Source organism: Chiroxiphia lanceolata, chromosome 25 (genome assembly GCF_009829145.1).
Source record: "Chiroxiphia lanceolata isolate bChiLan1 chromosome 25, bChiLan1.pri, whole genome shotgun sequence".
NCBI classification, from domain to species: Eukaryota; Metazoa; Chordata; class Aves; order Passeriformes; family Pipridae; genus Chiroxiphia; species Chiroxiphia lanceolata.
The window spans coordinates 5,897,816-5,912,388 of NC_045661.1; the positions used below are offsets into that span (position 1 = coordinate 5,897,816).

The 14,573-nt window shown below is 48.6% G+C and overlaps 1 protein-coding gene across 1 annotated transcript in view; it reads right to left on the reverse strand.

The window, feature by feature from the left end:
• PKP1 (plakophilin 1) overlaps nucleotides 1-14,573 on the reverse strand; it is a 47,197-nt gene that overhangs the window by 16,034 nt on the left and 16,590 nt on the right. The window contains exons 3-4 of the mRNA XM_032710637.1: nucleotides 11,099-11,520; nucleotides 2,336-2,480 (exon numbers count right to left, since the gene is read on the reverse strand). Of these exons, the coding sequence (XP_032566528.1) occupies nucleotides 2,336-2,480; nucleotides 11,099-11,520 (567 nt within the window). The remainder of the gene's footprint in view (nucleotides 1-2,335; nucleotides 2,481-11,098; nucleotides 11,521-14,573) is intronic.

Here is a 14,573-nt window from a genome sequence, read left to right on the forward strand (position 1 = left end):
AGGAGCAGATGTGGCCAGGAAGGATGGCCAGAAATGGCATGTCACAGAATCACATACTCACAAAATTACACTCACAGAATCCCAGGATATGCTGAGTTGGAAGGGACCCACGAGGATCATCAAGTCCAAATCCTAGTCCTGCACAGGTCCATCCCCAAGAGTCACACCATGTGCCCCAGAGGATCATCCTTCAGATCTGTCAGCTTTGGTGCTGTGCCCACTGTCCTGGGGAGCCTGGTCAGTGCCCAACCACCCTCTGGGGGAAGAACCTTTCCCTGAGATCCAACCTGAGCCTGCCCTGACACAGCTCCAGCCATTCCCTGGGTGCTGTCCCTGGTCCCCCAGAGCAGAGCTCAGTCCCTGCCTCTCCTCTGCCCCTGCCCAGCAATTGGAACTGCACTGAGGTCTCCCCTCAGTCTCCTCTTCTCCAGCTGAACACACCAAGTGCCCTCAGTGTCCTCACATGGCTTCAAATCAAGGCCCCACACCATCTCCACTGCCCTCCTTCGGACACTCTGTAATGGCTTTAGATCTTCCTTATGTTGCAGTGCCCCAAACTGCCCCAATATTGCAGGTGAGGCTGTGCCAGGTCAGAGCAGAGCGGGACAATCCCCTCCCTGGCCTGGCTGGGGATGCTGGGCCTGATGCCCCCCGGGACACACAGTTCAGGCCATAGGTCATGACCACAAAGCTGATGGCCTGGAGGTTGGAGCTTAAAGCTTAAGCTCTGTAAGTAGATGTCTCTGAGTAATGGCCATGGACCGAGTCCTTTGCTGATGTAAATGTGCTCTCACAAACTTTCACCAACCTCCAGCTTGCATCAGATGAAAATGTTGCTCTGCCCATCTGAAGAGGCCATCTATAGCCATGTAATGACATGCTGTGGTAATTTGTCTGCATCCTGGAATCACGGGCTGAGCTTAGAGGGATGGTCATGGCACAGTGTCACCACCCTCGAGCTCAGCCTCTCCAGCTGCTCCAGCACCGGGAAGGGGGTGAGCCCAGACCTGCAGGACACCACACACGTGACAGAGAGGTTTGGAGGCAAATTCCTCCAGCTGAGCTCTCCAAAATGATGACTATTCCTGCTGTAGGAATAATGTCCTCTGTACCAGGACATGATCCTGCCTGGAGCCCCTCCTAGCACAAACCAATCCCATTGACAATAGACAATGAATCACCTTTCAGAAAACAAGTGTGTGCTCAGGCAACTCACAGACCTACTCTAACACATCTTTTCTGGGAGGCCACCAGGCAGGCCAGTGCTCAGAAAGTGTTTTCAAGGGTAAATGAAGGGTGTGGCCACCCCCACAATTAGCCCTGTTAAGGTGGGCTGGGGGACCTGTGCTTGATTCAGACACAGCAAAGGCACAGGGGCACAGCCCCACATATGCCAGCACGGCCCCACATATGCCAGCACATCCAGCTCCACTGTTGGGCCAGGAACTGGAAAGCCACCTCTGTAGGGCTGGCATTTTGATCAACCCATGTTTGCATGACTGCAAACACACCGGGGTGGGGATAAATTTTGGTAGCAGATCCATCCTTCAGGCTGCCTCCCTTAATGGATTTTGGCAAAGTAATTGAAGAGCAAGAGCATAAGAAAAATAACCTGTGCTGTAAGAAGGGCATCTGTTTGAACAAATATCATAGAATGATGGAATGGTTTGGGTTGGAAGGGACCTTAAAGCTCATCTCATTTCACTCCCTGCCGTGAGCACCTCCCACTGTCCCAGGTTGCTCCAAGCCCCATCCAACCTGGCCTTGGACACTTCCAGGGATGGGGCAGCCACCACTGTGGATGTGCAAAATCTTTGTACACAATCACCAATTAATCCATTGGCTCAGGTGGCTGAAAAAGGCTGGGAAATGGCTGCAGAGTCACTGGGAATGCCCACTGAAAATCACAGTGGGCCTTGGGGCAACTTTGTCTGACCCTGACACTGCAGCTCTGAGACAGCAAAAGATTTATGTGGAACTGGGAGCAATTGCACCCAGAAGAGGACACTGGATGGCTGCTTCCATCTTGCCAGACCCCATCAACCTGTGCCACAGCAGCTTATGGTGATAAGGTGAACACAGTCCTCTGTGTTAAAATCCTGACTAACTGCTGTTGTCAGAAAGTGGCCACTAATAGTTGAAAAGTTAAAAAACCCCACCTAATTAATTCCTGAGCATGACTAGTGAGGTATAAGGCTCCCTGTGGGTCCCTTCTAGCTCAGATTCTGTAATTCATGAAAATTAAGGATCCTTGGTAGTGGGAAAAACCAGCTCCATCCATCTCTTGTGCTGTCATACCCCGCATGCCAGCAGAGCTCAGAAGGGGTTTGCTCACCTCTTGCTTGGCAGACTCATCCTGGAAGCAGGTGTGCTGGAGGTAGTAAGCACCCATGGCCTGGTATTTGTCATCAGAGGAGCACAGGAGCTGTATGGCTTTCTGGATGGTCATTGTCCCGGCATCTATCTCATCACCACAGATTCTGTGTCAAAGAGAAACATGGCACTGGTTGAGTGCTCAGCTAGAAGAGCTACAGCAGTACTTTGCATTATTGGGAAGGAATCAATGATAAAATGTAAAATATTATCACATTCCCACATAAAGCACACACAGTGCTCCCCTAGAGAATTTCTCTGTCTCAAAAAAAAAGAAATGGTAAAAAGTGGAAAATACACAGTGGAGGGCACTGAGGCTAATAAATTACAGATCCAGTCTATCCAGAAGCAAAGGAGACAGAAAATGAAAGCTCACTTGTGGTGCTAGATGTCTAATCATGTCTCAAATGGAAGGTTTAATGAACAGAGAACCAGTCTTCACTGTTCCTCAATAAAAGAATGAGTGGACAAGAGTGAAACCATCCTCCAGGTTATTAGGACAATGCAACGTAGGCAGATGATTTTCCCACAGTGTGTGATCCTTTGATGTGAGATGTGGTGGAAGCAAAAATGTGAGAGCAGCTGATGGTCTCAGGAGGCCTGAGCAGATCCCTGAGGAAAAGGCAACAGGCACGTCTGGAGTGATGGGGTGGACAAATATTGAGTTTATTAAATACTAATAACAGCACTGAGACATCCTGCTCCTGAGGTATGTTCACTTTGGTGATCTCCATGCTCTCCATAAAAGTTGACCACTGTCCCCATTCCCTATTAGGTAAAGAATGTGCCTAGAGACTCCAGAGGAGGGATGTGATACCACTGGCTTGGGGCAGGACTGGAACCTTGGGAGAAAATACAAACACTGGAATGTTTGTCCACTTGTTTAGAAATATGAAGGTCCTGCTCTTTTTGGCTTGTACTTATTTAGCATCACCTGTGATGTTTTAACCACACAAAATTGGAAAAGGGTCCAAACTTTCAGACTGATGAAGAGGGTCTGAACTGCAAAGCTTGTCTATGCTTCCAGTTATAGGAATTAATCTAATTAAAAGTTGCCCTCTACTCTCAGCTGCAGCAGGATCTGCGCTCATTGCAGCAGTGTCTGAGTTAATTTTCATCACAACAACAGCCCTGGAAAGTTCAGGACTGAGAAGAGTGAAAACCCAAACCTCCTGTTTGGTTGTTACTGCCAGCAGTGACAGGGCACAAATGGGAAATGCTTCATTAACAGTGGACGAAATCCAAAAGTGTGAGGGCTTTGCTAGGCCAGCTGGGCCTGACTGATGTTATTCCCTGTGCGGGACCCAGCTGGGACTGATGGTGAGTTAGTTTTACCTGGAAATCAGGAAACCAGTTCCTGTTTGAGCCGCATTTATTTATATATATTTTTACTCCGTGTCATACCTGTGAGTGACTGCGTAGGGGGGATGATCGTACACGTGGCTGATCCTCTTCAGACAACCCAGTAGAGTAACAAAACATAGTGATTCTGAATAAGTTCTTCAAATGAGCCTATTACATTTGAAGTATTAAATACCACTACAATAGAGTAGCACTCCTAGGCATGGGATGTAGAGTCATTTTGACTGTGCCAAAGAAATGTTAGGAATAAAGGTCTAGAAAGGACGCCCTCGCAGCTCACAGTGAGATAAAATATTGTATTCTTAAAAATCAAAAGGTTCCCTTCCTCACAGTACAGAGCAGTGAATAATATCCACAGTTGTATGGCAAATTTCATACAAAATATCAAAAGCTGTGACATGGGAAGGCAGCATGAAGGACTCTTGTCTCCACTACCTTCACTGGCATTAAGTTGCACACAGTTTACGTTACTCTTTTAAGCACCTGTGGTGCCAATGGAGAGAAATAGGTGCTTCCAAAAACCTTTTTTCCTAAGACAGGAAGGCCTGTCCTCTGGAGATATCTTTTCCTCTCTTGGAATGAAGGAATGACAGACAACAGCCTTGGATTGGACCTTAAGCATTCAGTGTCTAAGGCTGGATGAACCTCATTCCACTTCTATTTCTACACTGACAATAAAACATCACTTCATTATATTACTTTTCATCAGTTTGAATCTTCATGAAAACTTGGCACCAAGAAACTTCCCTTAAACTTGCAACAAGGAAACACAAAACTGGAGAGACAAAGTTTAAACTAGAAATTAAGGAGCCTTAGAAAGCTTTGGTTTGACCCAGGATGTTGGGATTTTCACTTCAGTTCTTTTCATGCTCCTGAGACACGATAGAGCTGAGACACTGATGGATCCTGTACCAGAGGAACTTCTTTGAGAACTGGGACCTGGGCTGGCAGTGTGGGGAGGGAGGCAGATTAGTAAAAATATCAGGTCAGTGACCATGTAAATCATGGTGATTTTTTTTCCTTTATAATTTTTAGATCAAACGCACTTTTTCTGAGAAACAAGGATCTCCACTTGATCCAGCTACTCAAGGAAGGCAATTTTCTTCCCACCCACTCTATGAGAGGGCCAAACCCTTCTTCAGCAGGGAAAAACTTGGGATTCAGGTGTGAGAAAAGATGGAGAAGGTTCCTTTTTCCCTCCTGGCTCATCAGGAGGACAAGCTCCAGTGGGTAAGCAGCCAGGCTCAGAGATTTCTCCTTGCTAGGAGTGTAATGACCCTGGCAAAACCCAGCTAAAAGGAGATTGTTCATCAGCCAGTCAGGGATATGCCTGACCAGATCTACACTATGGGAAAAACATCCTGCTCTGAGACAAACTCTTGAAAAGTGGCCATTTCCAGCCTGGGCCAGTGTGCCTGGTAGGAAGAGCTCCAAAGCTTGTTCCTCTTCCACAGGAAAGAAGCAATCAAAATAGGAAGTGATTTAATGGAGGTAAATGGAAGTTATTCAGTGGAGACAAAAAAGATGATCACACTCAGGGATAGAAGGGAAACAAATACTGAAGAGGATCGGTATCACAGAAGGGCAAATTCCCTTACATTGTGTTAATCAAATCTAAGTCTCTATCCTGGTTGTTGGGGCTACAAATCCCAGGAGAGGAGGAAGCCAGAAAACTCTTATCAAATTCCATTGTTCATTAATAGCATCAGAGTGAAAACGCTCAAACCAGAGTATTCAGCACATCCAAGCCTTTCAAAATAAAGCTGCACTGGAGCAAACCCGACAGCCAGGCCCATGCCAAGCAGCCACGTCCATCTCTGGGACATGGCACCGAGGTTTTGACACTGCTGAAAGCTCAGCTGGAGCTTCCCCTCAGGCTTTGCTCCATGGGGAGACACCAGGGGAGATGGGCACAGAGTGACACTGGGCCGGCTGATGGGGGATCCTCCCCCTGAGCAGTGGTGGGAACCCTGGCAGGACAGAATCACAAACAGCTCCTCAGCACCTGTGCTGGATGCAAACACACAGCTCGGACAAGTTCACGTCACAGGGAGCCAGACTGTGAAATGGTCATTTTCAGAGGTATTTTGTCCCAAATAAGAACAAACCAAAATGAAGGTGCCTTTCATTGTACACGGTTCTGCTTTCATGAAGTGGCACAGCCCTGGAGAATTAATGTTTTGATATTGATCACCTTTGTTTATCCCAAAAGACTGGAGGTAGATCAGAAAACACCCTCAGTACCTTTTCTGACTGTTTCAAGAACCTCGGTATGTTTTCACTGTTTATGGAATGTCCAGGGAGGCTGAGCTCAGCCAGGGAGTGAATGGTTGTGGGAAACTCAGTTACTGTCTCTGAACTTCACTCACAGAGTGAGGCTGATGCAGCTCAGCTGGGGCCAAATCAGTGTCACCATAGACAAATATGAACCCAAAAACAACCCAAAGGGTTGCCCCAGCCTTTACTGTCTTATCCAGCAGCCAAGGTATCCAAGACCTTTAACAGAGCAGCAACAAGATATTACATATTTCCAGGTGCCTTGAGGGTCACTTGCTTTCACATGATCTCTAATGAGGTGTTTTAGTCTCTCTCATACACAGAGAACTCCAAAGGGAAATGTATCCATGTCTTAAAAGGAGGCCAAAGGTGCATGTGGGATTGTAGGTGTCCATTAATGGCTCCTGATGTGTATCAGCAACCCTTAACCTGGGGAGTGCCTGCAGACACCCTAGCTCACCTCTTCATCTCCCCAAACGAGAACACCCTGAGTCCTTCACCAGGGCTGGGATTAATCTGGTCTCTCAGTAACGTCTCCAGCTCAGACACCTGGGGTTCCCCTGGAGTCAACAAGGGCACTGAGTGTGTTAGGGGGGTAACTCAGTGACTGAGCTCCAAATTCAGCTTCCCTGGCCACTGCCTGAATCTCTGCAAGGGCACCAGGGGCCCTCAGCTCAGATACAGGCATGTCCTAAAGCGCTGGAACCAGATGACCAACCGGCCCAGGGCTGGTCAGTCCCATGAGGCACCTGAAGCACAGAGTGCAACACGTCTACAAACAGAACCAACATAATGTCAGCTGGTGGTAGACATGGGGATTTTTGTACCTCAGGTTCCAGCTGAAGCAGGACAAAGGCTCAAAAGTTTCTAGGAGGCGTTAAACATCACCTCCTTTATTCCTCTTCTTGTTATCAGTAGCTAATGACCAAGCAAGATGTAGAAACTTTTTTCCTGACCGGGCATAAATGACATAAATAATATTGCAAGATGTTATTTAGCTAAAAGCTGCCGAGCTCAGGGTGACACCCTGTCACTTGGAGCATGTTGCAAGTACCACCCATTAGAGGAAGTGATTTAAAGTGAGCAAATATGGGTGATCTTCACCAGCTGCTGAAATCACTGTTGCCGGGAGTTTCCAGATCTGAGGGATGTCACAAGAAAGGAGAAGGGTTCTGGGGGGATGAGGGAGCCCTGGACACCAAGAAGACTGTCTCCAGCTCCATCAGGTACCTGGACTCACTTCAGAGGGCTGTATTTTGGCAACATCCGAGCGCTGTTCATTGAAAACTGCCACCAGAGTAACCCGTGGGCATCTGAGCCCAGGACAGATGTACTGAGCTTGGAAATGTAGATCCAGATATGACATAATGCTTACAAAGGCTTAAGTCCCTGAGTGGTTACAGAGAAGTATGTCTGGAATCACAGAATCATTTAGGGTGGAAAAGACCTCCAAGATCATCGAGTCCCCCCTGTGCCTGATCCCCACCTTGTCCCCCAGCCCAGAGCACTGAGGGCCACGTTCAGTCCTTCCTTGGACACCTCCAGGGATGAGGACTCCACCATCTCCCTGGGCAGCCCCTTCCAATGTTTAACAAACCTTTCCATGAAGAAATTCTTCATGGAAGAAAGGAAGGGGCATCAGAAGGAGCATCCTGCTCAGTGAGGCAGGATCATAACAACAGGGCCAGTGGAAGAGAATAGACTTCAAGAGGAGTTTTCTCCAAGCAAGTCACTACTGTTCAACCTCCTGATCTGGCAAACAGTGCAAAACTCAGATTTCATCACCAGAACCAATGCTATGGGGTGAGTAAATGACTATGTCATGGTTTAGTTTATCAGAGAATCAGAGAATGGCTTTTCCTGAAAAACATTTAGGTGTTAAACTACTCATCAGTGAGCTGGAGGAAAGGTGCCTTCATCAGAGTTGCTGTTGTAAGAGGAAGGACTCTCTGAGAGATAGTTATCAAAGAAACAACTCTTCCATGTCTCACACAGCCAAAGCCAGCTCAATAAAAGGCAGCAATCACACAATCAAGAACAGTTCCAGAAATGAAATAACTTTGTGACCAAATGCAGAGGGACTGTTCAGTACAGTATTTGACACTCAGTCAAATACTTATTGCACACTCACTATTTTGATATCTCCACACCATTCTCACTACCTGAGAACACCCAGTCACCCATTTTTCATCTCACACCATCCAAGGAGATCAGATCCATAGCAGAGGACATCTTAGAAGCACCAATTTTGAGCCAGCAATGACACTGTCCACAGCCATTGTATTATAGAGGAATTTTGTGTGGCAAACAGACCCAGTGGATCACAGGTCCCACTGCAATCACTCTCACAGCAATGGAAATCACTACATGGATCACCTTGGAAAGCATGGAAAGCATCCAGCCCTTCCCTGGCTCATGCAGGTGGTTTGCAAAACTGCAGACAAGACATCCACCCACACAGGAGATTTACAGCACAAAAACCCAACACAAAATTATCCCTGTTACAAAGGCACAAACTCCGCCTGGAGAACGACTAGAGGAGAAGGACAGAGCCCCAAACTGGGCAGTGCAGCAGCTGTGACCCAGCTGAGCCCTGTCCTGCATGCACAGGTTAATAATGGCATAACTACAGGCAAACCTCTCCCTACCCAAAGATCAGGTGACCCAAATGAATACTGAGATCTCCAAGGGGAGAATCCTCCAAACACAACAATCCTACACAGCAAGGAGAGCCCAGACATGGTCCTAACCCACCCAAAGCACACTGCAGAACAAGGCTAACAGTGACTGCCAGATACTTTCTAGGGGCCAATAGTCCTCCAAACAAGTAATTTTTCCAAAGAGGAAAACTCCTTCCTGTGCTTCCAAAGCTTTAAGGACAACTGCTGCCGACCTCATCTCCTTTGAGCAGAATTCCTTGCACCAGCTGCCCTCAGCAGCAGTCCAGCTCTGCAGTCTCAGGTGGAGCAGGGGGTGTGCCCCAGCCAGATCAGATTTACTCAGGGGACACAGCCCCAGCTGAGCCTACGACTCGGAGCCGACATTTCCACATCAGAACCGGTTCTGCCAGATGGGCCATGCCCCAAGCCAGGAGAAGTGTATAAATGGAGCCACTCCCTAACCAAGGGGCATCCAGCACTGGAGAAGGTTCCTCTCACAACAGCATTTCTCCTCCTCAGAAAATGCCATCATTCTTCAAGTGACCTTTTCAAAGCAATGACCAAGCCCATAACCACGAGCACTGCGCAGAGCAGGGCTTGGCTTGGTCAGAGCCTGCCTGGGATAACTTCTCAAAAGCAGTGTTCTCCCCAGAAGAAGGCAGCTGCAGCCACATGTTTAGTCATCCTGCCATCCCTCCCACTACACTTGTATGCTCTTTAGTCAGAAATTCCCTAGAACAAGTTATTCCCAGCTAACGTAACATGTTTCCTCTTCCAGAGGATTTACAAAGCTGCTGACAGCAGCAAGGCATTGCCACCAGTGGTCTGGGTTGGCCAGGGCTAATTTTGCATGTGTTAAACAAGAAGTAACTGAGCACATGGATAGCCAAGGTTTCACGATAACATGCTGATGGGTGAGTGATGTTTCTTGGCATACATGCTCTGGGACACACTCCTACTCAATACAAAACCAGGGAGGCTTGGCCAGAGAAATCTGGAACATTCAGATGTGAAAAGGGGCCTGATTTGACTCACAAACTGCTAACTGTGAGGGGGTTTTCTCAATATCTACATCATTCCTTGGGGCAATGGCTCAACAGTTTCTGGCCTTTGGTGGGAGTTATGACAAAGTCTATGAGCCCTTTTAAATAGTGTCACTCTTGTGCTGCAGTTGTGCAAATTCTCTTTGGGACCAGGGAACACCAGGAATGTGCTTGGGAGCTTCTAGGGTTTGTGTGACAAGCTGTCACATCTGTCTGGGAGTTGTGAGAACTTCTGGGTGGGTGCAGAGCAAGCCATGTATGATGGTGGTGCAGCAGAAGTAGTGCAGTAGCCCCTGGAAAACGCTTGTGAAAGCTGCAGACCCTCCTCCAGCCCATTAGAACAGTGTTTTGCAGCTCAAAACATGGAAACCACAGTCTTCCAAGACTTCCAAGTCTTCCAAGACCATGACTTGTGCAGACCAAGTCTACTCCAAGGCTGCAGCAGAACATGGTTGCTGCTGCAGAGCTGGAGGCAGCTCGGCCTATTGGGGCAGCTTTCAACCAACACCCCAGTAACACCACCCAAACAAGGCTGATTTTTGGTGGGAGCTCTGCTGCATTGCCCAGTTACGTTCTTGGGAGTGTCTGAGCTCCCTGGGGTGATTTGTCTGCCCTGTTGCTGTTGGCAGCTTCTACAAGAAAGTATCTGATGCTGACATATGGTGGACCATCCTCCACCCTTACGTATTTCCTAACCCAAATGGGACTGGGTGCTCTGGGCAGCAAGGAATTAACAGCTTCCACTGATTCTTCTTTCCTGACTAGACAAATTATTCCAATTAGGGTATTTATTTCAATTTTGGACTCAATTTTTTCCTGGAACCCAAATCAGGCCTTTTGGGCAGATGAAGCACAGGCAGGGTGGAAAGAAAAGAGATAAATGCCATCACTCAGCAGGTTCTCAGCTCTGCTCTGAGTCAGACCCTCAGGAACCAACTCCTTCAAAGACGGTGGTTGTTTTTTTTTTCAGGTGTGTTTTCTGCCAAACTGAAGCAGCCTGACAGCCAGGAGAGGCACCCAGACTGCACACCAGGCTTTCTGCTCTTCTCCTCCCCACCCTCATCCTGCAAAGGTGCTGTCAGTTAATGCCACCACAGAGACTGAGGCATCATCTTGCCCAACACCACACAGCTACAGCAGAGATATCTACACCGAGCCAGTCCTATTGGTTTCTCAGTCACAGTGGTTTCTCTCCATAGCCCAGGAAGAGAAATAAACCCCTCAAGAGCGTGACTCATCTGACCCACTTTGCTGCGGGACGCGATGGAGCGCGGGGTGCACTGGGAAGAGATCTCCAGTGGCTGTGAAGCAGCTCAGGTGACCGGCTCGGATGGACGGGCCTCCCCCACACGTCTACGCTCACTCAGATCACAGCGAACTTACTTGGAGCTGGACTGAGCCTGCCCATAAACCGCGTCCTGCTTGCAGCTCATCATAGGCTGGGCATAGACCACGTCGGGCTTGTTGCTGGAGGGGCAAGAGAGGGCCCGTGCTGGCATTTTTTTACTTGTCCTGGTAGTTCCTTGCTGGGTGCTGCAGCTGCTGTAGATGCTCTGGCGGTTCAGGGTCGTCTTGCGCTCTGCCCGGCCCCCGACCTGGCTCTTCCTGAGGGTGCCCCGGGGGGGTTCGCAGTACAGGTCGGGCTCGCTGCGGCTGCTCTTGATGTTCTGCACGAAGCAGTAGTCGCTGCCGGCCCGGGGGCTGCACACGGCCTTGCCGTAGTGTTTGTTGCCCCAGCCCTCCATCTGGCTGTAGGAGCTGTAGCGCCTGTTCTCCACGTCCCGCTTCAGGGTCCCGTTGTACAGCTGGACAACGACAAAACAGGGCACAAAGCTGTTAGGAAGGAGCTGCAGACCCGTGTGGCCAAGCCCGCTCCTGTGCGGGCGTGACGGCTACTGAATCCCTGGGGCTCTTAGGTGTTTTTGTGGCCCCAAATCTGTGGGAGGTTGTCCCACCTGCAGCCCTTACAAAGGTACCAAACCCTGCCTTGATATTTCACAGGATCCCAGGACATGCTGAGTTGGAAGGGACCCACAAGGATCACCGAGTCCAACCCTCAGCCCTGCACAGGACCATCCCCAAGAGTCACACCACGTTCCTGAGAGGATCATCTTGAGCTCTGTCAGCCTTGGTGCTGTGCCCACTGCCCTGGGGAGCCTGTTTCAGTGCCCAACCACCCTCTGGGGGAAGAACCTCTTTCTAATAGATAACTTAAATTTGGGACACTAACCTGATTTGGGACACTTACTGATCAGGATGTGGCATCCAGGAGCTTTAAAGCAGAACTGAAAGCTCAAATATGACCCTGACAACAGAGAAAATGCCTTATTGCCAACACACACAGGGTCTAAGGAGCTCACAGCACATCTCTTGTCGTCACAATTGATGCCACCTTCTCACCTTCCAACAGTGCCTGCATTTATTTTTAATTTCCTAATGCTATTGTCTTCCCCTCCCATCTAGTTGTTCCTTAGGAAGGGAGTAAAGGGAGTGAAAAATGAGTAAGAAGTGATTCTTGAATCAAACTGTGCCAAGAAACAAGTGGAGACAATGAATATCTGCTTATGAGTTACAAGGTGTGTAGCATCAGCTCACATAATGGGATGCTCTGGGAACAATGCGGGATGTGCAATAAAAAGTGAGGTGACTAAGCCAGGAAATAAAAAAGAAAAGATAAAAGATGGTAAAATAAATCATCTGCAATTAACAAAACAAAAAATGGCTTTAGCTGTTCAGCTGTCAGTTCAAAATCACTGCACCACTTCACCAGAATTCCTTCAGATTTACATCGTTTGCCACTCCAAGGATGAATTCAATATTCTTTTGCAATATTAAACTTTCTGGATGTCAGTGCTGGCATCTAGAAGCTTACAGGGTTGTATCCAAACAAGAGACAAGTCACTAAAGTGTGTACTCCACAAAGGAAAATAAATACAGCTATTTTATTGCTGTTTGCCCCATAATACTGAGTTTGTGCTCTGCACCCCCTCTGCACTCTGGGAAGCAGATCTCCAAGACATGCAGCAAACAGGGATAAAAAGAACTAAAGAATAAAACTGCCTGCCCCATCCCCCTTTGGTTTGTCTGGGGAAAGCTCATCTGTGGTCCCTCGTTGGGTCAAGGTGGTTTTTTCCTATCTAACTCTAAGCAGTGGTACTTCAGGTGCCTCTTTCTGCTGAGGCCACCCAAGGGTCTCTTTGGCTGGGAGACAAAAGTCAACACTGGCACCTCACTATTTCCATGGAGACGTGAAGAGCCTGTGCCTGGTGTAATAGTTCATGTCACTGCAAAAAAATTCATATTTCCTAATCTAGAAACACCACATGACAGAGAAATGGGAGTTCTCTGCAGGTGATCCCCAAACAACTGGTGATGTGCTGGGCAGCTGTTTCTGGGGGCATCTAAACAGCTGAATTGTTGGAAGGGGAGGAAAGGGGAGCAAATTCTCTTTACCTTTACTGCAGAGGACACAGAAACAAACCTGCTGGTGCTGCAGCACCGTGGGTCCAGGTTTGGTGCCACGGGTTTGGGAGAACAATATGGATGTGATCAGAAGAGCAAGGATGAGGCACATGTGATGGGTCTCGGGGGCTCCCTGGCAGTGGAGCAAGTCCTCTGGAATCTATGAGGAGCAGCTGAGGGCACTTGGTGTGTTCAGCTGGAGAAGAGGAGACAGGGGAGACCTCACTGCAGTTACAACTTCCTCAGGAGGGGCCGAGGAGGAGCAGGGACTGAGTTCTGCTCTGGGGGGACCAGGGACAGGACCCCAGGGAATGGTCTGGAGTTTTGTCAGGGGAGGTTTAGGTTGGATCTCAGGGAAAGGTTCTTCCCCCAGAGGGTGGTTGGGCACTGACCAGGCTCCCCAGGGCAGTGGGCACAGCATCAAGGCTGCCAGAGCTCCAGGAGCGTTTGGATGCTTCACAGACACATGATGTGACTCTTAGGGATGGTTCTGTGCAGGGCCAGGAGTTGGACTCAGTGATCCTTGTGGATCCCTTCCAACTCAGCATTATTCTGTGATTCAGTGGAATGTCCAGGATGGACATGCACACAGGTTCTCTCCATCCCAGTTTTGCTTGGGATGCAGCACATGCAACAACAGCAAAGTGACCTTTCATGAAGTCATGATGTACTGTGTATGCCCTTCTAAAGTGACATCATCCTCATTTTTAATTCATTTTCCCATGTTTATAAACCCTTAGGACAGTGAGGGATGGGACAGGGCTGCAGTGGGAAGGTGCAGGGTGGACTCTACTGCCTGGTGGAGCAGGGAACCCACTCCCAGGGCTCGCCACTGGCAGCTGCCCCAGGACAGACACCAGCTTATTAGACGTGAGCCCTGTTGGTTTTCTTTATGAGTCAGTTTAAGCTGGGTTTATTTTGTAGGGCTGTCAGAAGCTTGGCAGAGCTGTGGAGCCCCTGGGCATCTGCTGAAACTGATTCAGCCAACCCTGGAAGAGTAACCTGTTTATCTAAGGCTTTTGTTTGCTCTGCAGAGCTCTCACACTGTGGCAGGGCGGGTGAGGGAAGGTGTGAGTGTGTCTCTGTTTATTGGTACAGAATTATCAATTCTAGATTTCCTGCTGGGTTTTTCAGTGGCCGATTGAATTGTTCTCTTCCTTGCCAGCCCTGGGATGGGTGAAGCAAAGCCACTGCCTGTTTGGAAAGACACCTTTCTGCAACACAGGGAGCCCTGAGTGGCAAGTCAGTGCAGGTCCTGGAAGGGCGGGGAAGCCTTTTGCAAACTCATGGGAAAATAGTTGCCGTGTGATGTGAAGCTCATTACCAAAGTCAGTGCATGACTTTTATTGCTGATTCTACCAGATGCTTGGCTGAGCCCATTTTAATCTCTTTCAAG